Source organism: Somniosus microcephalus, unplaced genomic scaffold (genome assembly GCF_052327205.1).
Source record: "Somniosus microcephalus isolate GS21.2 unplaced genomic scaffold, FLI_Smic_1.0 scaffold2, whole genome shotgun sequence".
Taxonomy (NCBI): Eukaryota; Metazoa; Chordata; class Chondrichthyes; order Squaliformes; family Somniosidae; genus Somniosus; species Somniosus microcephalus.
This window is the reverse complement of record NW_028225189.1, coordinates 1,972,434-1,999,845: the sequence shown is the minus strand read 5'-3', so window position 1 is coordinate 1,999,845 and position 27,412 is coordinate 1,972,434. Positions and strand designations below refer to the sequence as shown.

Here is a 27,412-nt window from a genome sequence, read left to right as displayed (position 1 = left end):
TTAGAAATGGAGCATTTAAAGACAGGAAGCTCAGACCAAACATCACGTCAAGAACAGACAGAGTCACTCGATCCATCAGGACCTGAATATCATCGGCCTTTGCACATGGAAGGAGAGAGCAGCGATCACAGCGCAGACAAACCGCACACGTATTCCACGTGTGGACCCGGATTCAGCCGATCATCCAATCTGCAGAGGCACAAGCGCAGCCACGCCAGGGAGAGACCGTGTAAATGTGGTGAGTGCGGGAAGGGATTCAGTAACCCCTCGAGGCTGGAGATTCACCGGCGCAGTCACACCGGGGAGAAGCCATTCACCTGCATGTTGTGCGGGAAGGGATTCACTCGCTCCTCCCGCCTGCTGATGCACCAGCGAGTCCACACCGGGGAGAGGCAGTTCACCTGCACCGTGTGTGGGAAGGGATTCTCTCGGTCCTCCAGTCTGCTGACACACCAGCGAGTCCACACCGGGGAGAGACAGTTCACCTGCACCATGTGTGGGAAGGGATTCTCTCGGTCCTCCAGCCTGCTGATGCACCAGCGAGCCCACACCAGGGAGAGGCCGTTCACCTGCACCGTGTGTGGGAAGGGATTCACTCGCTCCTCCCGCCTGCTAACACACCAGCAAGTCCACGCCTGATGGGAGTGGTTCGATTCTGCTGCTGTTAAATCACATCCAGGACTGAGCGATCTTCACTCTGGCGGTTGGGGTTTGTTGATACTGATGTGAATGGCCCACTCGAGCTGGGCTGGAGCTTAATATTTTGCATATATGTCAAGTAAATAAGCTTTGTTTCCAACATACAGTGTGTCGAGTCCTTGATGTCTGTAAGACGAGAGCTGACTTATGACTGTCGGGGGCGGGGGGGTGCTGCTGCGGCCCTTTAAGAACTGCTGTCCTTGATCCTCCCTCTTAATTTCAGCTGAGATTCCCTGAATTATTTTGCAATAACATAATTAACTTTCAACGACAATCGCAAATTAACCTTTGACACAATTTGGGGTCAGATAGGACCCACAAGTCCTGACTAATCCTGGCTGGCAGTATTTACTGACCTGTGTAGAAGACACAATGGGACCTTCCATTCACCCACCAGAATGAGCGAGAGTCCCCACATTTTTCAGGTCCAATGATCCCCTGGGAACGTGAACGGAGACAGATCCAGTAAGTGGTGTGGGAGTCACTGACCTACATTGGCTCCCGGTTAATAATTCTCATCCTGGTTTCCAAATCCCTCCATGGCCTCCTCACCCCTCTCTATCTCTGTAATCTCCTCCAGCTCTACACCCCTCCGCCATATCTGTGCTTCTCCAATTCTGGCCCCTTGCCCGATTTCCATCGCTCCACCATTGGCGGCTGGGCCTTCAGCTGCCTGGGCCCTGAGCTCTGGAATTCCCTCCCGAAACCTCTCTGCCTCTCTCTCTCTCTCTCTCTCTTCCTTTAGACCTTCATTAAAACCTCCCTCTTTGACCAAGCCTTTTGGTCGCCTGCCCCGATATCTATGCTCGGTGTCAGATTTTGTTTGGTGACATTCCTCTGACTTGGGAGGTTTTACTGTATAAAAGGCACTATATAAATACAATCTGTTGTTGTTGGAGATGGAAATGCAGAATGTTAGTCATAGAGTTATACAGCACAGAAAGAGGCCCTTCGGCCCATCATGTGAGCACTTGGAAAGCAGTGACTAGATCGGACAAAATCAACATGGATTTACAAAAGGTAAATCATGCTTGACTAATCTACTGGAATTTTTTGAGGATGTAACTGGTAAAATAGATAAGGGAGAACCAGTGGATGTGGTGTATTTGGTCTTTCAGAAGGCTTTTGATAAGGTCCCGCATAAAAGATTAGCGTGCAAAATTAAGGCACATGGGATTGGGGGCAAGGTATTGACTTGGATAGAGAACTGGTTGGCGGACAGAAAGCAAAGAGTTGGAATAAACGGGTCATTTTCCGAGTGGCAGGCAGTGACTAGTGGGGTACCGCAAGGATCGGTCCTAGGACCCCAGCTGTTCACAATATATATTAATGATCTGGACGAGGGAATTGGATGTAATATCTCCAAATTTGCAGATGACACAAAGCTGGGGGGGAGGGTATGCTGTGAGGAGGATGTCGTGAAACTCCAGCACGATTTGGACAGGTTGGGTGATTGGGCAGAAACATGGCAAATGCACTATAATGTGGATAAATGTGAGGTTATCCACTTTGGTGGCAAAAACAGGAAGGCAGATTATTATTTGAATGGTAATAGATTGGGAGAAGGGGAAGTGCAAAGAGACCTGGGTGTTCTTGTACACCAGTCGCTGAAGGTAAGCATGCAGGTGCAGCAGGCGGTTAAGAAGGCAAATGGTATGTTGGCCTTTGTAGCAAGAGGGTTCGAGTACAAGAACAATGATGTCTTGCTGCAGTTGTACAGGGCCTTGGTGAGACCGCACCTTGAGTATTGTGTGCAGTTTTGGTCGCCTTACCTGAGGAAGGACGTTCTTGCCATGGAAGGAGTGCAGCGAAGATTCACCAGGCTGATACCTGGGATGGCAGGAATGACGTATGAGGAGAGATTGTGTCGATTGGGCTTATACTCACTGGCGTTTAGAAGATTGAGAGGGGATCTCATCGAAACCGATAAAATTCTGTCAGGCCTGGACAGACTAGATGCAGGAAGGATGTTTCTGATGGCCGGGGAGTCCAGAACCAGGGGTCATAGACTAAGGATAAGGGGTAAGCCATTTAGGACTGAAATGAGGAGGAATTTCTTCACCCAGAGAGTGGTGAACCTGTGGAATTCTCTGCCACAGAGAGCGGTGGAGGCCAGTTCATTAAGTATATTCAAGAAAGAGTTGGATATATTTCTTAAGGTTAAAGGGATCAAGGGATATGGAGAGAAGGCAGGGACCGGGTACTGAATTTGGATGATCAGCCATGATCTCATTGAATGGCGGAGCAGGCTCGAAGGGCCGAGTGGCCTACTCCTGCTCCTATCTTCTATGTATCTATGTATGTCCGCGCCGGCCATCAAGCCCTATCTATTCGAATCCCATTTTCCAGCATTTGGTCCATAGCCTTGTATGCTGTGGCGTTTCAAGTGCTCATCTAAATGCTTCTTGAATGTTGTGAGGGTTCCTGCCTCTACCACCCTTTCAGGCAGTGAATTCCAGATTCCAACCACCCTCTGGGTGAAAAAGTTCTTCCTCAAAACCCCTCTAAGCTTCCGGCCCCTTACCTTGAAACTATGCCCCCTGGTTATTGACCCCTCCACAAAGGGGAAAAGTTCCTTTCTATTTACCCTATCTATGCCCCTCATAATTGTGTACACCTCAATCAGGTCCCCCCCTCAGCCTTCTCTGCTCTAAGTAAAACAACCCCAGCCTGTCCAGTCTCTCCATAGCTGAAGCGCTCCAGCCCAGGTAACATCCTGGTGAATCTCCTCTGCACCCTCTCCAATGCAATCACATCCTTCCTATAGTGTGGTGACCAGAACTGCACACAGTATTTCAGCTGTGGCCTAACTAGCGTTTTGTACAGCTCCATCATAACCTCCCTGCTCTTATATTCTAAGCCTTGACTAATGAAGGCAAGTATCCCATATGCATTTTTAACCACCTTATCTATCTGTCCTGCTGCCTTCAAGGATCTATGTTCATGCACACCAAGGTCCCTCTGATCGTCTGTCCTTCCTAGGATCCTACCATTCATTGTGTATTCCCTTGCCTTGTTAGTCCTCCCAAAATGCATCACCTCACACTTTTCAGGGTTAAATTCCATTTGCCACTGTTCTGCCCATCTGACCAACCCGTCTATATTGTCCTGTAGCCTGAGGCTTCCCTCCTCGCTATTTACCACTCCACCAATTTTCATGTCATCTGCGAACTTACTGATCATACCTCCTACATTCATATCTAAATCATTAATGTACACTACAAACAGCAAGGGACCCAGCACCGATCCGACATTTGTAATAAGGTGGAGCATTCGTAATAAGGTGGATGAATTAGCTGCGCAAATAGATGTAAACGGATATGATGTAATTGGGATTACGGAGACATGGCTCCAGGATGACCAACTCTGGGAATTCAACATCCAGGGGTACTCAATATTCAGGAAGGACAGGAAAAAGGGGAAAGGAGGTGGGGTAGCATTGCTGGTTAAAGAGGAGATTAACACAAAAGTAAGGAAGGATATTAGCTCTGATGATGTGGAATCTGTATGGGCAGAGCTGAGAAATACCATGGGGCAGAAAACGTTAGTGGGAGTTGTATATAAACCCCCAAACAGTAATGCTGAGGTTGGAGATGGCATTAAACAGGAAATTAGAGACGCGTGCAATAAGGGCACAGCAGTTATCATGGGTGACTTTAATCTACATATAGATTGGGCTAACCAAATTAGTAACAATACTGTGGAGGAGGAATTCCTAGAGTGTATACGGCATGGTTTCCTGGACCAATATGTCAAGGAACCAACTAGAGATCAGGCCAGCTTAGACTGGGTATTATGTAATGAGAAAGGATTAATTAGCAATCTTGTTGTGTGAGGCCCCTTGGGGAAGAGCGATCATAATATGATAGAGTTCTTCATTAAAATGGAGAGTGAAGTAGTTGACTCAGAGACTAGGGTCCTGAATTTAAATAAAGGAAACTATGATGGTATGAGGCACAAGTTGGCTAGGATGGATTGGGGAACGTTACTTAAAGGATTGACGGTGGATAGGTAACGGCAAACATTTAAAGATCGCATGGATGAACTACATGATTTGTTCATCCCTGTTTGGCATAAAAATAAAACACAAAAGGTGACTCAACCGTGGCTAACAAGGGAAATTAGGGATAGCGTAAGATCCAAGGAGAGGACATATAATTTGGACAGAAAAATCAGCAAACCTGAGGATTGGGAGCAGTTTAGGATTCAGCAAAGGAGGACAAAGGCATTAATTAAGAGGGGGGAAATAGATCATGAGAGTAAGCTTGCAGGGAACATAAAAACTGACTGTAAAAGCTTCTATCGATATGTGAAGATAAAAAGATTGGTGAAGTCAAGTGTAGGTCCCTTGCAGTCAGAATCAGGAGAATTTATAATGGGGAACAAAGAAAAGGCGGACTAATTAAATACATACTTTTGTTCTGTCTTCACAAAGGAGGACACAAATAACCTCCCAGAGATATCGTGTACATAGGGTCTAATGAGAGGGAGGAATTGAATGGAGTCAGTATTTGTAGGGAAATGGTGTTGGGGAAATTGAAGGGACTGAAGGTCGATAAATCCCCAGGGCCTGATAATCTACATCCTAGGGTACTTAAGGAAGTGGCCCTAGAAATAGTAGATTCATTGCTGGTCATCTTCCAAAATTCAATAAACTCGGGAATAGTTCCCACAGATTGGAGGGTAGCTAAAGTTACCCCACTATTTAAAAAAGGCGGTAGAGAGAAAACGGGGAATTATAGACCGGTAAGCCTGACATCGGTAGTGGGGAAAATGCTAGAGTCCATTATAAAAGATGTAATAGCAGAGCACTTGGAAAACAGTGACAGGATCGGACAAAGTCAACATGGATTTACAAAAGGTAAATAACACCAAGTGGTGATGATGTCATGACATTTCATGATGTCACGACGTCCCAGCATGCGTCACCCACCCACAGCTCCCGCAATCTCTCTCCCTATTGGTCGGTGGACATGTCAATCCCGCTCGCTGCCGGCAGTCAGGTGCCCCGAGCTCTTCTTCAATGCAGTGCCATGGGATCTTTTACATCCACCTGAAAGAGCAGACGGGGGCCTCGGTTTAACATCTCATCCGAAAGACGGCACCTCTGACAGTGCAGCACTCCCTCAGTACTGGAGTGTCAGCCTAGATTTTTATGCTCAAGTCTCTGGACTGGGACTTGAACCCACGACCTTCTGACTCAGAGGTGAGAGTGCTGCCCACTGAGCTAAAGTGCCTGGAGCTAAGCCAGCTGGGATACTTGACATAGGATCACATCGGATATACGGCACAGAAACAGGCCATTCGGCCCAACCAGTCCATGCCGGTGTTTATGCTCCACTCGAGCCTCCTCCCGTCTTTCCTCATCTAAATCTATCAGCATAACCCTCGATTCCCTTCTCCCTCATTGGCTTGTCTAGCCTCCCCTTAAATGCATCGATACTATTCGCTTCAACCACTCCCTGTGGCAGCGAGTTCCACATTCTCACCACTCTCTGGGTACAGAAGTTTCTTCTGAATTCCCCATTGGATTTCTTGGTGACTATCTTATATTGAGGCCTCTAGTTATGCTCTTCCCCACAAGTGGAAACATTCTCTCTCTATCCACTCTATCAACATTTTTCATAATTTTAAAGACCTCTATTAGGTCACCCCTCAGCCTTCTGTTTTCAAGAGAAAAGAGACCCAGCCTCTTCATCCTTTCCTGATATGTAAACCCTCGCATTTCTGGTATCATCCTTGTAAATCTTCTCTGCACCCTCTCCAGTGCCTCTATATCCTTTTTATATGGTGACCAGAACTGTACGCAGTACTCTAAGTGTGGTCTAACCAAGGTTCGATACAGGTTTAGCATAACTTCACTACTTTTCAATTCTATACCTCTAGAAATAAACCCTAGTGCTTGGTTTGCTTTTTTTATGGCCTTGCTAACCTGTGTCGCAACTTTTAGTAATTTGTGTATTTGTACTCCGAGATCCCTTTGTTCCTCTACCCCACCTAGACTCACACCCTCCCAGTGATAAGTGACCTCCCCATTCTTCCTACCAAAATGTAATACCTCACATTTATCTGTTCAGCCTTGGTCACTCTGCAAAAACTCGGAAATGTTTAATAATGAAATCAGGGAGTCAAAAAGCTCAGGTGAGGCAGTTTAAAAAGACAGTCCCTGACCAGTGATTGTTGGATGCTGACACTCGGTGCTCACGAGGATAGAATGTCCCATTCCCCAGGCACGGACATCCAGCACCTCGATCACAGCAACAATTCACAAAACAATGGCAATATAACTTGGAGCAGAGACGGTTAAGTGGAGCTGTGATCAAGGTGCTCAAAATTATGAGGGGTTTTGATCGAGCAAACAAGGAGAAGCTGTTGTCACTGGCAGGAGGGTCGGTAACAAGAGGACACAGATTTCAGATCATTGGCAAAAGAATCGAGAGAGGAAATGAGGAGACTTTTTTTACACAGCGAATTGTGATGATCTGGAATGCACTGCCTGAATGGGAGGCGGAAGCAGATTCAATACTAACTTTCAAAAAGGGAATTGGATATATACTAAAGGCAGAAATTTGCAGGACTGTGGGGAAAGAGCAGGGCAGTGGGATTAATTGCATCGCTCTTTCAGAGAGCCGGCACCAGCACGATGGGCCGAAAGGCATCCTACTGTGCTCTATGATTCTATAACATCAGCTTCTCTCTGCTCACTAGTACTGAGAGAACAGAGAATAATCTTTAAATCCAGCCCAGTTATTGGGGGCTTTTAACATTAACAAGCCCCAGTTGCCTGAATTAACATGGTTCAGTCCTGGATGTGATTAAAGGCATCGGAAACAGTGGAATCGACCCACCGCAGTCACACTGTGGACACTCTGGTGTGTCAGCGGGTGGGATACACCAGGGAATCCCTTTCCACACACTGAGGTTGACTCTAATGATCGGGAGTCCCAGGGTTTCGGATACCAGATAATCAAGCTCACAAGAACACAAATTGTCTCTCCAGACTTTATTAAGAGCGCTGCATAACACAGATCGGGTGATAATTCCCTCAATCTGCAGAATAGAAGTACAGTGGATTCGCGCGCGATCTTCTCGAGTCTGTTCCAACTGACAACGGCTTAAGTGGCCTGTTCTTATACACAAGCTTGGTTACCGCTCAGGAAATGGGATTGTTTGGACCCGTCTGTTGACCGCCTCCTGAACTCCTGCTAATTCAGGGAATTTAGTCCATCTGTGACCAGACTATAACCACAAGCCCGTCTGGTTATCACACCTATACGGTCCGTGAGGTTATCAGATTCACACCCGGACGTTGTGCCTTCACTTGTCTGGCACTTCATCCCATAACACGGGTACAGGGGCTCAGTAATGTTTCATTCATCAGAAAAAGACAAAGTACAACAACATACTGGGCAGCTTAACAAAATCTCATCATGTTTATGTGGCTATAAATATAAAAGTCACTAATAAATCCAGGAGGGAATTCAGAATAATTTTTTTTACCCAGAGAATGGTGAGAATGGGGAACTCGCTACCACAGGGAGTAGTTGAGGTGAACAGCACAGATGGATTTATGGGGAAGCCACACAAGGGAGAAAGGAATGGGAGGAGATGTTGATGGGGTTAATTGAAGTAGGGTGGGTGTGGAGCATAAACACTGGCATGGACCAGTTGGGCCGAATGGCCTGTTTCTGTGCTGTACATTCTATGTAACACCATCTAAGGATAAGGGGTAAGCCATTTAGGACAGAGATGAGGAGGAATTTCTTCACCCAGAGAGTGGTGAACCTGTGGAATTCTCTACCACAGAAGGCAGTAGAGGCCAATTCATTAAATATATTCAAGAAGGAGTTGGATATATTTCTTAAGGCTAAAGGGATATGGGGAGAAGGCAGGGACAGGGTACTGAATTTGGATGATCAGCCATGATCTCATTGAATGGCAGAGCAGGCTCGAGGGGCCGAATGGCCTACTCCAGCTCCTATCTTCTATGTTTCTATGAACAGTGAAACAAAGGGAATCATCAGCACAACAATCTTAAAGATTAAACAGCAGTACAAGAATTTATAAAACATTCATCCATTCCATGTTCATGTCACCCCAGCTGTCTCTACAGGGCCCTGTGCTACGGAGCAGTGTGAACTCGCTGGTGTGTCAGCAGGTGGGATGACCGAGTGAATCCTTTGCCACACACAGAGCAGGTGAACAGTCTCTTTCCTTCTCTCTCCCGCTGGTGTCTCTTCAGGCCCTTCGAACATTTAAATGTCTTCCCACAGTCAGAACATTTAAATGGTCTCTCATCAGTGTGAACTTGCTGGTGTGTCAGCAGGTTGGACGACTGAGTGAATCCCTTCCCACACACGGAGCAGGTGAATGGTCTTGCCCCAGTGTGAACTCGCTGGTGTCCGTTCAGATTCCTGGAGCTTTTAAAGCTCATTCCACAGACAGAACATGTAAATGGTCTCTGATCGGTGTGAACTCGCTGGTGTTCTTTCAGCTCCCCAGAGCTTTTAAAGCTCTTTCCACAGTCAGAACACTTAAATGGTCTCTCATCAGTGTGAACTTGCTGGTGTCTCACCAGGTTGGATGACTGAGTGAATCCCTTCCTGCACACGGAGCAGGTGAACACCTTCTCCCCAGTGTGAACTCGCTGGTGTACCTTCAGATCTCCGGACCTTTTAAACCTTTTCCCACAGTCAGAACATTTAAATGGTCTCTCATCAGTGTGAACTCGCTGGTGTATCAGTAGGTTGGACGATTGAGTGAATCCCTTCCCACACACGGAGCAGGTGAACGGCCTCTCCCCAGTGTGAACTCGCTGGTGTCTCAGTAGGTGGAATGACCGAGTGAATCCCTTCCCACACACGGAGCAGGTGAATGGCCTCTTTCCTGCTCTCTCCAGCTGGTGTCCCTTCAGCTCCTGGGACATTTGAAAGCTTTTTCCACAGTCGGAATGTTTCCCCGGCCTCTCCCCAGTGTGAACGCGCTGGTGTGCCAGCAGATTTGAGGACCGAGTGAATCCCTTCCCACACACTGAGCAGGTGAACAGAATCTCTCCTGCTCTCTCCAGCTGGTGTCTCTTCAGATCCTGGGACCTATTAAATCTCTTTCCACAGTCAGAACATCTAATCGGTCTCTCATCACTGTGAACAAACTGGTGTCTCAGGAGGGTGGCAGAATGAGAGAATCGCTTCAAAAACACGGAGCAGGTCAACGGTCTCACATCGGTGTGGACAAGCTGGTGTCTCAGCAGCACGGAGGGTGCAATTAATCCCTGCCCACACATGGAGTGGGTTAAAGGTCTCACCCTAGTGTGAATTTGCTGGTGTATCATGGGAGCAGATGACTGAGTGAATCCCTTCTGGAACACGGGGCCGGTGAATGGGCTCTCCCCAGTGTGTAGCCACTGGTGTCTCTTTGGGTACTTGTAGATTTTGAAGCTCTTCCCACACTCAGAACATTTAAAATGTCTCTCATTAGTGTGAACTCTCTGAGGTGCCAGCAGATTGGAGGAGCGATTGAATCAGGTCCTGATGAATCGAGCGAGTCTGTCTGTTCTTGACGTGATGTTTGGTCTGAGCTTCCTGTCTGTAAATGCTCCACATCTAAAACCCTGTAAAAGGAGTGTAGAGAGGGGTAAGAGGGAGAATGTTGCCTCATGTTTCCCTTTCCCAGCCCAGGGGCAGTGAAGCTGATTTTCAGACCCCAGCTGCTGCTGAACCAAAGGCGACATGAGGAAAAACTTCTTTACGCAGCGAGTGGTTAGGATCTGGAATGCACTGCCTGAAAGGGTGGTGGAGGCAGATTCAATCACCGCTTTCAAAAGGGAATTCGATAAGTACCTGAAAGAGAAATATTGCAGGACTTCAGATTCCTGGGGCAGGAGGGACCAGTTCTGGGGCAGGAGGGACCTGTCCAAGGTGGACGGGTTGCACCTCAACAGAGCTGGGACCAATGTCCTCATGGGACGGTTAACTAGTGTTGTGGGGGAGGGATTAAATTAATTTGACAGGGGGATGGGCACCAGGATGAAACATAAGAGAGGAGAAACAAGGTGAAGAGAGGACTGGGAGAGACAAGTAGCACTAGAGGGACAGAATTGCTGGTCATCTTCCAAAATTCGATAGACTCTGGAACAGTTCCCATGGATTGGAGGGTAGCTAATGTTACCCCACTATTCAAAAAAGTTGGAAGAGAGAAAACGGGGAATTACAGACCGGTAAGCCTGACATCGGTCGTGGGGAAAATGCTGGAGTCCATTATGAAAGATGTAATAGCAGAGCACTTGGAAAACAGTGACAGGATCGGACAAAGTCAACATGGATTTACAAAAGGTAAATCGTGCTTGACTAATCTACTGGAATTTTTTGAGGATGTAACTGGTAGAATAGATAAGGGAGAACCAGTGGATGTGGTGTATTTGGACTTTCAGAAGGCTTTTGATAAGGTGCCGCATAAGAGAACAGCATGTAAAGTTAAGGCACATGGGATTGGGGGCAAGGTGCTGACTTGGATAAAGAACTGGTTGGCAGACAGGAAGCAAAGAGTTGGAATAAACGGCTCTTTTTCCGAGTGGCAGGCAGTGACTCGTGGGGTACTGCAGGGATCGGTCCTAGGACCCCAGCTATTCACAATATATATATATATGATCTAGACGAGGGAACGAGATGTAATATCTCCAAGTTTGCAGATGACACAAAGCTGGGTGGGCGTGTGTGCTGTGAGGAGGATGCCGAGAAACTCCAGGATGATTTGGACAGGTACGGTGATTGGGCAGAAGCATGGCAGATGCAGTATAATGTGGATAAATGCGAGGTTATCCACTTTGGTGGCAAAAACAGGAAGGCAGATTATTATCTGAACGGCAATAGACTGGGAGAAGGGGAAGTGCAACGAGACCGGGGTGTCCTTGTGCACCAGTCACTGAAGGTAAGCATGCAGGTGCAGCAGGCGGCTAAAAAGGCAAATGGTATGTTGGCCTTCGTAGCGAGAGGGTTCGAGTACAGGAACAAGGATGTCTTGCTGCAGTTGTACAGGGCCTTGGTGAGACCACATATTGAGTATTGTGTGCAGTTTTGATCACCTTATGTGAGGAAGGATGTTCTTGCCATGGAGGGAGTGCAGCGAATATTCACCAGACTGATACCTGGGATGGCAGGAATGACGTATGAGGAGAGATTGGGTCGATTGGGCTTATACTCACTGGAGTTCAGAAGAATGAGAGGGGATCTCATTGAAACTTATAAAATTCTAACAGGACTACATAGACTAGATGCAGAAAGGATGTTCCCGATGGCTGGGAGTCCAGAACCAGGGGTCACAGTCTAAGGTTAAGGGGTAAGCCATTTAGGACAGAGATGAGGAGGAATTTCTTCAGCCAGAGAGTGGTGAAATCTACCACAGAAGGCAGTGGAGGCCAATTCATTAAATATATTCAAGAAGGAGTTAGATATATTTCTTAAGGCTATAGGGAGCAAGGGATATGGGGAGAATGCAGGGACAGGGTACTGAATTTGGATAATCAGCCATGATCACATTGAATGGCAGAGCAGGCTCAAGGGGCCGAATGGCCTACTCCTGCTCCTATCTTCTATGTTTCTATTTAACAGATTTTAAGCAAGTGCAGTAGGCCATTCGGCCCCTCGAGTCTGCTCCGCCATTTAATGAGATCATGGCTGATCATTCAAATTCAGTACCTGGTCCCTGCCTTCTCTCCATATCCCTTGATCCCTTTAGCCTTAAGAAATATATCCAACTCCTTCTTGAATATATTTAATGAATTGGCCTCTACTGCCTTCTGTGGTAGAGAATTCCACAGGTTCACCACTCTCTGGGTGAAGAAATTCCTCCTCATCTCTGTCCTAAATGGCTTACCCCTTATCCTTAGACTGTGACCCCTGGTTTTGGACTCCCAGCCATCGGGAACATCCTTTCTGCATCTAGTCTATGTAGTCCTGTTAGAATTTTATAAGTTTCAATGAGATCCCCTCTCATTCTTCTAAACTCCAGCAAGTACAAGCCCAATCGACCCAATCTCTCCTCATACATCATTCCTGCCATCCCAGGTATCAGCCTGGTGAATCTTCGCTGCACTCCTTCCATGGCAAGAACATCCTTCCTCAGATAAGGCGACCAAAACTGCACACAATACTCAATATGTGGTCTCACCAAGGCCCTGTACAACTGCAGCAAGACATCCTTGTTCCTGTATTCAAACCCTCTCGCTACGAAGGCCAACATACCATTTGCCTTCTGAACCGCCTGCTGCACCTGCATGCTTACCTTCAGCGACTGGTGCACCAGGACACCCAGGTCTCGTTGCACTTCCCCTTCTCCCAATCTATTGCCATTCAGATAATAATCTGCCTTCCTGTTTTTGACACCAAAGTGGATAACCTCGCATTTGTCCACGTTATATTGCATCTGCCATGCTTCTGCCCAATCACCCAACCTGTCCAAATCATACTGGAGTTTCTCGGCATCCTCCTCACAGCACACACGCCCACCCAGCTTTGTGTCATCTGCAAACTTGGAGATATTACATCTAGTTCCCCCGTCCAGATCATGAATATATATTGTGAATAGCTGGGGTCCAAGGACCGATCCCTGCGGTAACACATTAGTCACTGCCTGCCACTCGGAAAAAGACCCATTTATTCCAACTCTTGGCTTTCTGTCTGCCAACCAGTTCTCTATCCAAGTCAATACCTTGCCCCCAATCCCATGTGCCTTAGCTTTACACGCTGTCGAACGCCTTTTGGAAATCCATGTACAACACGTTAACCTCATTGCCCTCATCAACCCTCTCTGTTACCTCATCAAAAGCCTCAATCAGAATCAGAGCGGCCAGGCCCGGTGGACGTGCGGCCAGAGCCCCGGCACCAGGAAACCCAGGGTGCAGTGCCTCCCCCATCCGAGCCGCCGCTTCCCGGTTTCTTCAGCCTGTTCCACCGAGTCTGACTCGGGACAAAGGACAGGAGCCAGGCTCCCAGAATGGCCCGCGGCCCCGGGGAGCATGCGCACGCTCAGCAGGGAAATCAGCGCATTGGATAGAGCGGTTTCTGGGGCGCGGGGAATTGTGGGTGCTGCGGCCGCCATTAGTCAGCGGCTGTCGGGAAGAGTTTTATTGAAGGTGACGGAAGTCGGTCCCTGGCCGCCTGTGTAGGTCTTATTGTTGCAGCAGTTTGAGCTGGAGTGGAGATGGAGGAGAAGCTGCTGGGTTTTCGATGGAATCTGGAACAGTTCCCATGGATTGGAGGGTAGCTAATGTTACCCCACTATTCAAAAAAGGTGGTAGAGAGAAAACGGGGAATTACAGACCGGTAAGCCTGACATCGGTAGTGGGGAAAATGCTAGAGTCCATTATAAAAGATGTAATAGCAGAGCACTTGGAAAACAGTGACAGGATCGGACAAAGTCAACATGGATTTACAAAAGGTAAATCGTGCTTGACTAATCTACTGGAATTTTTTGAGGATGTAACTAATAAAATAGATAAGGGCGAACCAGTGGATGTGGTGTATTTGGACTTTCAGAAGGCTTTCGATAAGGTCCAACATAAGAGATTAGCGTGTAAAGTTAAGGCACATGGGATTGGGGGGCAAGGTATTGACTTGGATAGAGAACTGGTTGGCAGATAGAAAGCAAAGAGTTGGAATAAACGGGTCTTTTTCCGAGTGGCAGGCTGTGACTAGTGGGGTACCGCAGGGATCGGTCCTTGGACCCCAGCTATTCACAATATATGTTAACGATCTAGACAAGTGAACTAGATGTAATATCTCCAAATTTGCAGACGACACAAAGCTGGGTGGGCGTGTGTGCTGTGAGGAGGATGCCGAGAAACTACAGGATGATTTGGACAGGTTGGGTGATTGGGCAGAAGCATGGCAGATGCAATATAATGTGGATAAATGTGAGGTTATCCAGTTTGGTGTCCAAAACAGGCAGGCAGATGATCATCTGAACGGCAATAGATTGGGAGAAGGGGAAGTGCTACGAGACCTGGGTGTCCTTGTGCACCAGTTGCTGAAGGTAAACATGCAGGTGCAGCAGGCGGTTAAGAAGGCAAATGGTATGTTGGCCTTCATAGCGAGAGGGTTTGAGTACAGGAACAAGGATGTCTTGCTGCAGTTGTGCAGGGCCTTGGTGAGACCACATCCTGAGTATTGTGTGCAGTTTTGGTCGCCTTATCTGAGGAAGGATATTCTTGCCATGGAAGGAGTCCAGCCAAGATTCACCAGGCTGATACCTGGGATGGCAGGAATGATGTATGAGGAGAGATTGGGTCGATTGGGCTTGTACTCGCTGCAGTTTAGAAGAATGAGAGGGGATCTCATTGAAATTTATAAAATTCTGGCAGGACTGGACAGACTGGATGTAGGATGTTCCCGATGGTCGGGGAATCCAGAACCAGGGGTCACAGTCTAAGGATCAGGGGTAGGCCTTTTAGGACAGAAATGAGGAGGAATTTCTTCACCCAGAGAGTGGTGAACCTGTGGAATTCTCTACCACAGAAGGCAGTAGAGGCCAATTCATTAAATATATTCAAGAAGGAGTTCGATATATTTCTTAAGGCTAAAGGGATCAAGGGGTATGGGGAGAAAGCAGGGACCGGGTACTGAACTTGGATGATCAGCCATGATCGCGTTGAATGGCAGAGCAGGCTCGAGGGTCCAAATGGCCTACTCCTGCTCCTATCTTCTATGTTTCTATCTCTTATGTGGGACCTTATCGAAAGCCTTTTGAAAGTCCAAATACACCACATCCACTGGTTCTCCCTTATCTATTTTACCAGTTACATCCTCAAAAAATTCCAGTAGATTAGTCAAGCACGATTTACCTTTTGTAAATCCATGTTGACTTTGTCCGATCCTGTCACTGTTTTCCAAGTGCTCTGCTATTACATCTTTTATAATGGACTCTTGCATTTTCCCCACTACCGATGTCAGGCTTACCGGTCTGTAATTCCCCGTTTTCTCTCTACCACCTTTTTTGAACAGTGGGGTAACATTAGCTACCCTCCAATCCATGGGTACTGTTCCAGAGTCTATCGAATTTTGGAAGATGACCAGCAATGCATCTACTATTTCTAGGGCCACTTCCTTAAGTACCCTAGGATGTAGATTATCTTCTATGTTTCTATGTATTCAATCTTTCCTTGTAGCTGAAATTCTCCAGTCCTGGCAACATCCTCGTAAATCTTGCGTCTCGTGCAGTCACATCTTTCCTACAATGGGGCGAGCAGAACTGCACGCAGCACTCTAGCCGCTGGCCTAACTGGTGTTTTGTACAGTTCAAGCAGAACCTCCCTGCTCTTACATGATACAGAGAGAGGCACTTCCCCTTTAAATACCTGGGGGGGGGGCGCACCCATTCCCCTTTAAATGGCCAAGCAATTTTTTTTGTTGAAAAGGTGCCGCAGTCCCCTTTGACTCACCCCCCCACCCTCTCAGCCACCACAAATACTCACAAGAGAGAGAGAGAGGAGGAAGAATGCTGGTCTTTGTCCCTTTAAAAGTGTCTGCCCACCAAAATGTTCACAGCACCAGGGTTCTTTGTTCTGGATAAAAGTCAAAAAAAGAGAAAAGGTTCACTTATTTTTAACTGAATGCAGTTGATGAATAGCCTTGCAATAAAGGTAATGTAAAGGAATAAACACTCACAAGCTGGTTTTTTCCACCCCCTCCTCCCCTTCCCTTTAACAGCTCCTGCAGACAATGAAAGCAGGAAAGCGGCCTGCAGCCCACCGAGGTCCCGCCCCCTCCCTCCCGCGCCGCCATTGGTTGGAGGACCGTCAGCCCGCCCGGTCCTCCCAGCGTTTTCCGCGCTTCTGATTGGCGGGCGCCTCGCGTCAATCATCCCCCGATTACGCGCTGACGCCAGCACGCAACGCCCAGGGGTCGGTTGGATCGGCGCACGCAAGGTAAAAAAAAGACACCCCACACAAATGAGGAAAAACAAAAATAATAATAATCGCACTTTAGAGGGGAGGAGGTTGGGGGAATTAATGAGTGTTTTCAATTTGTTTCGCAAAAAAAAATATTTGAAAAGCTTCCCAACGGTGCGAGGCGGGCTGCGCATGCGCTCCAGCCAGCCTTTGACTCCCCCACGTGGGCCCGGGGGCCGGACACGCCCACTTGCCTTCCCCTGCACCAATCACAGCGCGGGCAGGCGCTTCTATCAATCGTCACCTGTCAATCACCCTCCCTTCCCCCTCGTGGTGTCGATTGACAGCGGTGTCAGCCAATGAGGTGCAGGAAGGGGCGGGACAAGGGCCAGGACTGACAGCAAGCCTGAACTAACTCAATTAAATACCTGCATGCAGCCAAAAAAAAACTTTTATTTAGTCAGCCAAAAAACAGCAAAGCAAATAAGGTTTGCTGAGTCAGCAAAGCCTATTTTAGAAACATAGAAACATAGAAGATAGGAGCAGGAGTAGGCCATTCGGCCCCTCGAGCCTGCTCCGCCATTCAATGAGATCATGGCTGATCTGCAGCCTCACTCCATATGCCCGCCTTTGGCCCATATCCCTTAATACCTTTGGTTAACAAAAATCTATCAGTCTCTGATTTAAAATGAACGATTGATCTAGCATCAATTGCCGTTTGTGGAAGAGAGTTCGAAACCTCTACCACCCTTTGTGTGTCGAAGTGTTTCCTACTTTCACTCCTGAAAGGTCTGGCTCTAATTTTTAGACTCTGCCCCCAGTCCTAGAATCCCCAACCAGCGGAAATAGTTTCTCCCTATCGCCCCTCTCTATTTCCCCTCAATATCTTGAAAACTTCCATCAGATCGCCCCTTAACCTTCTAAATTCTAGGGAATACAACCCTAGTTTGTGTAATCTCTCCTCATAACTTAACCCTTGGAGTCTTTGAAAGAGCTCTCCAATTAATCCCACTCCCCTCATATCCCTGCAAATTTTTCCCCTTAAAGTATCGATCCAATTCTCTTTTGAAAGTTACTATTGAATCTGCTTCCACCGCCCTTTCAGGCAGCGCATTCCAGATCACAACAACTCGCTGTGTAAAAAAATGTTTCCTCATGTCACCTCTGGTTCTTTTACCGATTATCTTCAATCTGTGTCCTCTGGTTACCGACCCTCCTGCCGCTGGAAACAGTTTCTCTTTATTTACTCTATCGAAACCCTTCATGATTTTGAACGCCTCTATTAAATCTCTCCTTAACCTTCTCTGCTCTAAGGATAACAATCCCAGCTTCTCCAGTCTTTCCACATAACTGAAGTCCCTCATTCTTGGAACCATTCTAGTAAATCTCCTCTGCACCCTCTCCAAGGCCTTGACATCCTTCATAAAGTGCGATGCCCAGAATTGAACACGATACTCCAGCTGGGGACGAACCCAGTGATTTATAAAGGTTTAAGAACATAAGAAATAGGAGCAGGAGTAGGCCATTCGGCCCTTCGAACCTGCTCCGCCATTCAATGAGATCATGGCTGATCTTCTGTCTCAACTCCATTCACCGGCCCTATCGCCATATCCCTTGATGCCCTTACTAGTCAGAAATCTATCGACTTCTGTTTTGAATATACCCAATGACTGAGCCTCCACAGCCCTCTGGGGTAGAGAATTTCAAAGATTCACCACCCTCTGTGTGAAGAAATTTCTTCTCATCTCAGTCTTGAATAGCCTACCTTTTATCCTGAGGCTGTGGCCCCTGGTTCTAGACTCCCCAGCCAAGGGAAACATTCTCCCAGCATCCACCCTATCAAGCCCTGTAATAATTTTGTATGTTTCAATGAGATCCCCTCTCATTTTGCTGAATTCAAGAGAATACCGGCCTAGTTTACTCGATCTCTTCTCATACGACAGTCCCGCCATCCCAGGAATCAATCTCATGAACCTTCATTGCACTCCCTCTATGGCAAGTATATCCTTCCTTAGGTAAGGAGACCAAAATTGTACACAGTACTCCAGGTGTGGCCTCACCAAGGCCCTATATAATTGGAGTAAGACTTCTTTACTCCTGTACTCAAATCCTCTTGTAATGAAGGCCAGCATACCATTTGCCTTCCTAATGGCTTGCTGCACCTGCACATTCACTTTCAGTGACTCATGTACAAGTACACCCAGGTCCCTTTGAGCATCTGCATTCCCCAATCTTGCACCATTTAGGAAATACTCTGCCTTTCTGTTTTTTCTACCAAAGTGGATAACTTCACATTTATCCACATTATATTCCATCTGCCATGTTCTCGCCCACTCACTGAGCCTGTTGAGATCTCCTTGAAGCCTCTTCACATCCTCTTCACAACTGAAACTGCCACCTAGCTTTGTATCAGCAGCAAATTTGGAAATGTTACATTTAGTCCCCTCATCCAAATCATTGATATAGATTGTGAATAGCTGGGGCCCAAGCACCAATCCTTGCGGTACCCCACTAGTCACAGCCTGCCATCCTGAAAAAGATCCATTTATTCCTACTCTTTGTTTGCTGTCTGCTAACCAGTTCTCAATCCATGCTAGTATATTACCCCCAATTCGATGTGCCCTAATTTTGTTCACCAACCTCTTGTGTGGGACCTTATCGAAGGCCTTCTGAAATCCAGATACACCACATCTACCGGTTTCCCTTTGAGGATGTAACTAGTGGAATAGACAAAGAACTCAAATAGGTTTGTCAAACAGGATTTCTCTTTCATAAATCCAGGTTGACTCTGCCCAATCTTACTATTAGTTTCCAAGTGCCCAGTTGTTGCATCCTTTATAATAGATTCCAGCATTTTCCCAACTGCTGATGTGAGGCTAACAGGTCTGTAGTTCCCCGTTTTCTCTCTCCCTCCTTTCTTAAATAACAGGGTTACATTTGCTATCCTTCAATCTGCAGGAACCGTTCCAGAATCTATAGAATTTTGGAAGATGACAACCAATGCATCCACTATTCCAATGGCCACCTCTTTTAAAACCCTAGGATGTAGTTCATCCGGTCCTTGGGATTTATCGACTTTTAGTCCCATTAATTTTGCTAGTACTGTTTTTTTACTAATAGTAATTTCTTTAAGTTCCTCATTCTCGCCACACCCTTGGTTTTCTCGTATTTCTGCAAGGTTTTTTGTGTCTTCCTCCATGAAGACAGAAAAAAAGTATTTATTTAATTTCTCAGCCATTTCCTCATTCCCCATTATAAATTCTCCCGTCTCTGACTGTAAAGGACCTACATTTACCTTCACCAGTCTTTTCCTTTTCACATACCTATAGAAGCTTTTACAATCCGTTTTTATATTTTTCTCTAGTTTGTGCTCATATTCCATTTTCCCTTTCTTTATCAATTCCTTGGTCACCCTTTGCTGATTTCTAAAAAGATCCCAATCCTCAGGCTGACTGCTTTTTCTGGCTTAATACTAGCTTTCATTTCTTTTGGTAGCCATGGTTGGATCACTTTTCCTTTTGGGTTTTTATGCCCTAGAGGAATATATGTTTGTTGCAATTTATGCATTATTTCCTTGAATGTTAGCCATTGGATGTCCACCTTCATACCTTTTAGTGTAGTCTCCCAATCTACCATGGCCAACTTGTCCCTCATACCCTTGTAGTTTCCTCTGTTTAGATTGAAGACCTTAGTTTCAGATTGGACTACATCACTCTCAAACTTAATGTAAAATTCAATCATATTATGGTCACTTGTCGCTAAAGGTCCCCTTACCACAAGATTACTCATTAGCCCTTTCTCATTACACAGTACCAGATCCAGAATAGCCTGTTCCCTGGTTGGTTCTTCCACATACTGATCCAGGAAACCATCTCACATGCATTCCAAGAATTTGTCCTCCACACCATTAGTGGTAATTTGATTTGCCCAGTCAATATGTAGTATATAATTCCCTCAATCTGGAGAATAAAAGTACAGTGGATTCACGCGCGATCTTCTCGAGTCTGTTCCAACTGACCGGTTTAAGTGGCCTGTTATACACAAGCTTGGTTATTGTGAGAAGGATATGCTGCTCGGGTTAGATGAAGTAGGGCGGGAGGAGGCTCGTGTGGAGCATAAACGCCAGCATGGACCTGTTGGGCCGAATGGCCTCTTTCTGTGCTGTACACTCGATGTCACACTCAGAAAATGGGATTGTTTGGACCTGTCTGATGACCTTCTCCTGAACCCCTGCTGAATGGCCTCGCCTCAGTGCGACAGCACTTTTAAATCTCTTCCCACGTTCAGAACATTTTACAGAGTCTCAGTGGGAACTCGCAGCTCTCTAAATAGGTTGGACGCTCAGCGAACGGCGACTGTCCGGTGTGAACTCGCTGGTGTCTGAGCAGGCTGGACGACTGAGTTTATCCCTTCCTGCACTAGGAACAGTACCCATGGATTGGTGGGAAGCTAATGTTACCCCACTGTTCAAAAAGGGTGGTAGAGAGAAAACGGGGAATTACAGACCGATAAGCCTGACATCGGTAGTGGGGAAAATGCTAGAGTCCATTATAAAGGATGTAATAGCAGAGCACTTGGAATAAAGTGACCAGATTGGACAAAGTCAACATGGATTTACAAAAGGTAAATCATGCTTGACTAATCTACTGGAATTTTTTGAGGATGTAACTGGTAGAATAGGTAAGGGAGAACCAGTGGATGTGGTGTATTTGGACTTTCAGAAGGCTTTCGATAAGGTCCCGCATAAGAGATTAGCGTGTAAAATTAAGGCACATGGGATTGGGGGCAAGGAATTGACTTGGATAGAGAACTGGTTGGCAGACAGAAAGCAAAGAGCTGGAATAAACGGGTCTTTTTCCAAGTGGCAGGCAGTGACTAGTGGGGTACCGCAGGGATCGGTCCTTGGACCCCAGCTATTCACAATATATATTAATGATCTGGACGAGGGAACTAGATGTAATATCTCCAAGTTTGCAGATGACACAAAGCTGGGTGGGCGTGTGTGCTGTGAGGAGGATACCGAGAAACTCCAGTATGATTTGGACAGGTTGGGTGATTGGGCAAAAGCATGGCAGATGCAATATAACGTGGATTAATGCGAGGTTATCCACTTTGGTATCAAAAACAGGAAGGCAGATTATTATCTGAATGGCAATAGATTGGGAGAAAGGGAAGTGCAACGAGACCTGGGTGTCCTTGTGCACCAGTCGCTGAAGGTAAGCATGCAGGTGCAGCAGGAGGCTCAGAAGGCAAATGGTATGTTGACCTTCATAGCGAGAGTGTTTGAGCACAGCAACAAAGATGTCTTGCTGCAGTTGTACAGGGCCTTGGTGAGACCACATTTTGAGTATTGTGTGCAGTTTTAGTCACCTTATCTGAGGAAGGATGTTCTTGCCATGAGTGCAGCTAAGATTCACCAGACTGATACCTGGGATGGCAGGAATGACGTATGAGGAGAGATTGGGTCAACTGGGCTTATACTCGGTGGAGTTTAGAAGAATGAGAGGGGATCTCATTGAAACTTATAAAATTCTAACAGGACTAGACAGACTAGATGCAGGAAGGATGTTCCCGATGGTGGGTGAGTCCAGAACCAGGGGTCACAGACTAAGGATAAGGGGTAAGCCATTTAGGACAGAGATGAAGAGGAATTTCTTCACCCAGAGAGTGGTGAACCTGTGGAATTCTCTACCACAGAAGGCAGTAGAGGCCAATTCATTAAATATATTCAAGAGGGAGTTGGATATATTTCTTAAGGCTAAAGGGATCAAGGGATATGGGGAGAAAGCAGGGACAGGGTACTGAGTTTGGATGAGCCATGATCTCATTAAATGGCGGAGCAGGCTCGAAGGGCCTTCTATGTTTCTATGATTCCCTTCTTTTGACTGTTCTTGGTGTTACATAGAATGTACAGCACAGAATCAGGACTTTCAACCCAACTGGTCCATGCCAGTGTTTATGCCCCACACCCACCCTACTTCAATTATCCCCATCAACATATCCTCCTATTCCTTACACACTCATGTGGCTTCCCCTTAAATGCATCTGTACTTTTAGCCTCAACTACTCTTTGTGGTAGAGAGTTCCACATTCTCACCACTCTCTGGGTAAAGAAGTTTCTCCTGAATTCCCTCCTGGATTTATTAGTGGCCATCTTATATTTCGTGGATATTAAAACCCCAATAACTGGACTGGACTTTAATATTCTGTATCAATAAATCACTTTGTTTGAAACACCCAGTCTATTGAGGCCTTGTTTCTAAGAAAAGCCGAGAGCTAATTGATGACTTGTTACAGACATTCCATGTCCTCTCAATGTCGGTGTCCAGGGGAGAAGCTGATGGGTTTGTGTTACTTTCTCGAAGTGAATTTTTGTGTTCATGAAGGTGCTGGATGTCACTGTGGGGAAAGGAACATTTTAACATTCTCAGCACCTGGTGTCAACATCAAAAACTCCCAGGGCAGGTACAGCATGGGTTAGACACAAAGTAAAGCTCCCTCCACACTGTCCCATCAAACACTCCCAGGGCAGTTACAGCACGGGTTAGAGACAGAGTAAAGCTCCCTCTACACTGTCCCATCAAACACTCCCAGGGCAGGTACAGCACGGGTTAGACACAGAGTAAAGCTCCCTCTACACTGTCCCATCAAACACTCCCAGGGCAGGTACAGAACGAGGTAAGATACAGAGTAAAACTCCCTCTACATTGCCCCATCAAACACTCTCAGGCCAGGTACAGCACGGGTTAGATACAGAGTAAAACTCCCTCCACACTGCCCCATCAAACACTCCCAGGGCAGGTACAGCATGGGTTAGATACAGAGTAAAGCTCCCTCTACACTGTCCCATCAAACACTCCCAGGGCAGGTACGGCATGGGTTAGATACAGAGTAAAGCTCCCTCTACACTGCCCCATCAAACACTCCCAGGGCAGATACAGCACAGGTTAGATACAGAGTAAAGCTCCCTCTACATTGTCCCATCAAACACTCCCAGGGCAGGTACAGCACAGGTTAGATACAGAGTAAAGCTCCCTCTACACTGTCCCATCAAACACTCCCAGGGCAGGTACAGCACGGGTTAGATACAGAGTAAAGCTCCCTCTACACTCTCCCATCAAACACTCCCAGGGCAGGTAGAGCACGGGTTAGATACAGAGTAAAGCTCCCTCTACACTGTCCCATCAAAAACTCCCAGGGCAGGTACAGCACGGGTTAGATACAGAGTAAAGCTCCCTCTACACTGTCCCATCAAACACTCCCAGGGCAGGTACAGCACGGGTTAGATACAGAGTAAAGCTCCCTCTACACTGTCCCATCAAACACTCCCAGGGCAGGTACAGCACGGGTTAGATACAGAGTAAAGCTCCCTCTACACTGTCCCATCAAACACTCCCAGGACATGTACAGCACGGGTTAGATACAGAGTAAAGCTCCCTCTACACTGTCCCATCAAACACTCCCAGGGCAGGTACAGCACGGGTTAGATACAGAGTGCCAGCCGTGCCTCAGGCGGCAGCACTCTCTCCTCTGAGTCAGAAGGTTGTGGGTTGAAGTCCCACTCCAGAGACTGGAGTCTAAAAGTCTGTGCTGCCCCTCCAGTGCAGTGCTGAGGGAGTAAAGCCCAGTGCAGAGTAAAGTTCCCTCTGCACTGCTCCACTAACAGGCCTGAGCCCCAAACTCAGAAGAGCGCCCTCTGCTGCATTCCACTTGTCTCAGCAGGGGGAGAAGCAGGCGGTTAAGAAGGCAAATGGTATGTTGGCCTTCGTAGCGAGAGGGTTCGAGTACATGAGCAAGGGTATCTTGCTGCAGTTGTACAGGGCCTTGGTGAGACCACACCTTGAGTATTGTGTGCAGTTTTGGTCGCCTTACCTGAGGAAGGATGTTCTTGCCATGGAGGGAGTGCAGCGAAGATTCACCAGGCTGATACCTGGGATGGCAGGAATGACGTATGAGGAGAGATTGGGTCGATTGGACTTATACTCACTGGAGTTTAGAAGAATGAAAGGGGATCTCATTGAAATTGTAAAATTCTAACAGGAATAGACAGATTAGATGTAGGAAGGATGTTTCTGATGGCCGGGGAGTCCAGAACCAGGGGTCACAGTCTAAAGATAAGGGGTAAGCCATTTAGGACAGAGATAAGGAGGAATTTTTTCACCCAGAGAGTGGTGAACCTGTGGAATTCTCTACGACAGAAGGCAGTGGAGGCCAATTCATTAAATGTACTCAAGAAGGAGTTGGATATATTTCTTAAGGCTAAAGGGATCAAGGGATATGGAGAGAAGGCAGGGACAGGGTACTGAATTTGGATTAACAACAGAAAATGCTGGAAATACTCAGCAGGCCAGGCAGCATCCGTGGAGAGAGAAACAGAGTTAACGTTTCAGGTCTGGGACCGTTGATCAGTTCTGATGAAGGGTTTGTACCCGAACTATCTCAGACTTGAAGGCCTGCCATTGGTCATTCACTGTTTTCCTGGACAATCTTTGTTTCCAGTCCACCTGTGCTCGATCCCTTCTCAAATCACTGAAACTGGCTCTCTTCCAGTTGGGTATTTTCACCGTTGATTTTATTTTGTCCCTTTCCATAACTACTTTAAACCTAATGATATTGTGATCACTGTTAACCAGATCCCTCCTGCCCCAGAACCGATGAGAGACCCTTTAAATGATTTGACTGTGCAAAGAGGTTTCAGAGTTCATCCCACCTGCTGAGTCACCAGCCTGTTCACACAGATCCTCAAAAAAGGAAGATGTTTTAGAAAGGCTGGCGGCACTAAAAGTTCGCAGCCATCTCAGAGCAGTGTCCCTTTAATTACAATCTCACAGAACAAGGAGAATCGCTGTCCCTTTAACCACCACAAATCCCTGTGTGGAGGAGAGGGGAGATACAGTCTGTCCCAGTAACAGTCGCAGAACAGAATGAGAGACCCTGTCCCATAAATGTAAGAAGTCACACAACACCAGGTTATAGTCCAACAGTTTTATTTGAAATCGCAAGCTTTCGGAGCGCTGCTCCTTCGTCAGGTGAAGTGGAGAGATGCATAAAGACACAGCTTATATAACGGCTTGACCCTCCCCCACTCCCTGCTTTTCCTCAAGTGTCTCATTCTTAAAATTCTCATCCTTGTTTTCAAATCCCTCCGTGGCCTCGCCCTTCCCTATCTCTGGAATCTCCTCCAGCCCCACAACCATCCGAGATATTTGCGCTCCTCTAATTCCGGCCTCTTGAGCATCCCCGATTTTAATCGCTCCACCATTGGTGGCCGTGCCTTCAGCTGCCTGGGCCCTAAGCTCTGGAATTCCCTCCCTAAACCTCTCCATCTCTCTACCTCTCTCTCCTTCTTTAAGATGCTCCTTAAAACCTACTTCTTTGACCAAGCTTTTGGTCATCTACCCGAATATCGCTTTATGTGGCTCGGTGGCCATCTTGGTACAGGAACAGGAACAAAGAGTGGACGGGGCTTCAGGGTCCTTGTGACCAGGAGAGACAATCATTGACTCATTGATTTTATTCTCACTCTGCACACAACGGGTGTAGAATTGAACCCAACCAGAGTAAAGGGAGGGGGAAAACTGGGAGTGGAGGAAAGAAATGATGGAGATGGTGCGATGGGTTTGGATTTAGCACAGGGAGGAGGGAGAGTGTGTGGGACAGGGTTTTACAGCTTTGGGGAAACAAGATAGGAAACAGAAGATAGGAGCAGGAGTAGGCCATTCGGCCCCTCGAGCCTGCTCTGCCATTTAATGAGATCATGGCTGAGAATGTTCTACAGAAACTAGAATTGTCTGTTCTGGATTTCTATCCTGTACTTACAGTGATGACTTTGTAAACTCCTTTAATAGGGTGTTGGAAGGGCAGGATTTGCAGACGGGAAACTCAAACCAAACATCACCTCAACATCTGACAGAGTCACTCCATTCATCACGACCTGAATATCATCAGCCTTTGAATGTGGAAGGAGAAATGTTTGTCTGTTCTGTCTGTGGGAAAAGATTTCAAACATCAGTGTGACTGGAAAAGCACTGAGACACACACACACCCGAGTGAGAGTGTTCCAGTGCACTGACTGGAAAGAGCTTTAACCAGTTACACAGCCTCAAAAAACATCGCACCATTCACAGCAGGGAGAAACCGTACACGTATTGTGTGTGTGGACGAGGCTTCAACTGATTGTCCAACCTGGAGAGACACAAGGACACCCGCACCATGGAGAAACGTGAGGACTGTAAATGTGGGGACTGTGGGAAAGGATTCAATTACCCATCAGATCTGGAAAAACATCGACGCAGTCACACCGGGGAGAGGCCGTTCACCTGCTCCGTGTGTGGAGAGGGATTCACTCAGAGATGCAACCTTCTCAGACACCAGCGAGTTCACACTGGGGAGAGGCCATTCACCTGCTCTGTCTGTCAGGAGTGATTCATTCAGTCATCCGACCTTCCGACGCACCAGCGAGTTCACACTGGCGAGAGACCGTTCACCTGCTCCGTGTGGGGGAAGGGATTCACTCAGTCATCCAACCTTCTGAAACACCAGCGAGTTCACACTGGGGAGAAGCCGTTCACCTGCTCCGCGTGTGGGAAGGCATTCACTCATTCATCTAACATGTTGAAACACCAGCGAGTTCACAAGTGACTGCAGGGGTTGGATTCTGCTGTTATTGCTGCTGTTAATCACATCCGGGACTGAACCATGTTCATTCTGACAGTTGGGGATTGTTTCTGCTGATGTTAATAACCCTATAACTGTCTGGAGTTTAATATTCTGGATGTATAGCTGATTGACTTGTTGGGGCTGCAGTGTGCCTTTAAGAACCGCAGTCTG

General features: G+C 47.0%; 1 protein-coding gene and 1 pseudogene across 1 annotated transcript; one reads left to right on the top strand and one right to left on the bottom strand.

The window, feature by feature from the left end:
- Positions 1 to 27,412, top strand: LOC147084084 (uncharacterized; annotated as a pseudogene).
- Positions 8,310 to 20,371, bottom strand: LOC147084085 (uncharacterized). The gene is made up of 3 exons (XM_085979884.1): positions 20,357 to 20,371; positions 9,663 to 9,784; positions 8,310 to 9,578 (listed from the first exon to the last, which is right to left on the bottom strand). The coding sequence occupies exons 1-3, from the start codon at positions 20,369 to 20,371 to the stop codon at positions 8,822 to 8,824; spliced, it is 894 nt and encodes a 297-aa protein (XP_085836010.1). The 3' UTR covers positions 8,310 to 8,821.

Excerpts from the sequence above, each read along its gene's own strand:
- LOC147084085 (XM_085979884.1), bottom strand. Across the intron at positions 9,579-9,662 it reads CGCGTTCACACTGGGGAGAG|GCCATTCACCTGCTCCGTGT; the intron begins GCCGGGGAAACA and ends AGCAGGAAAGAG.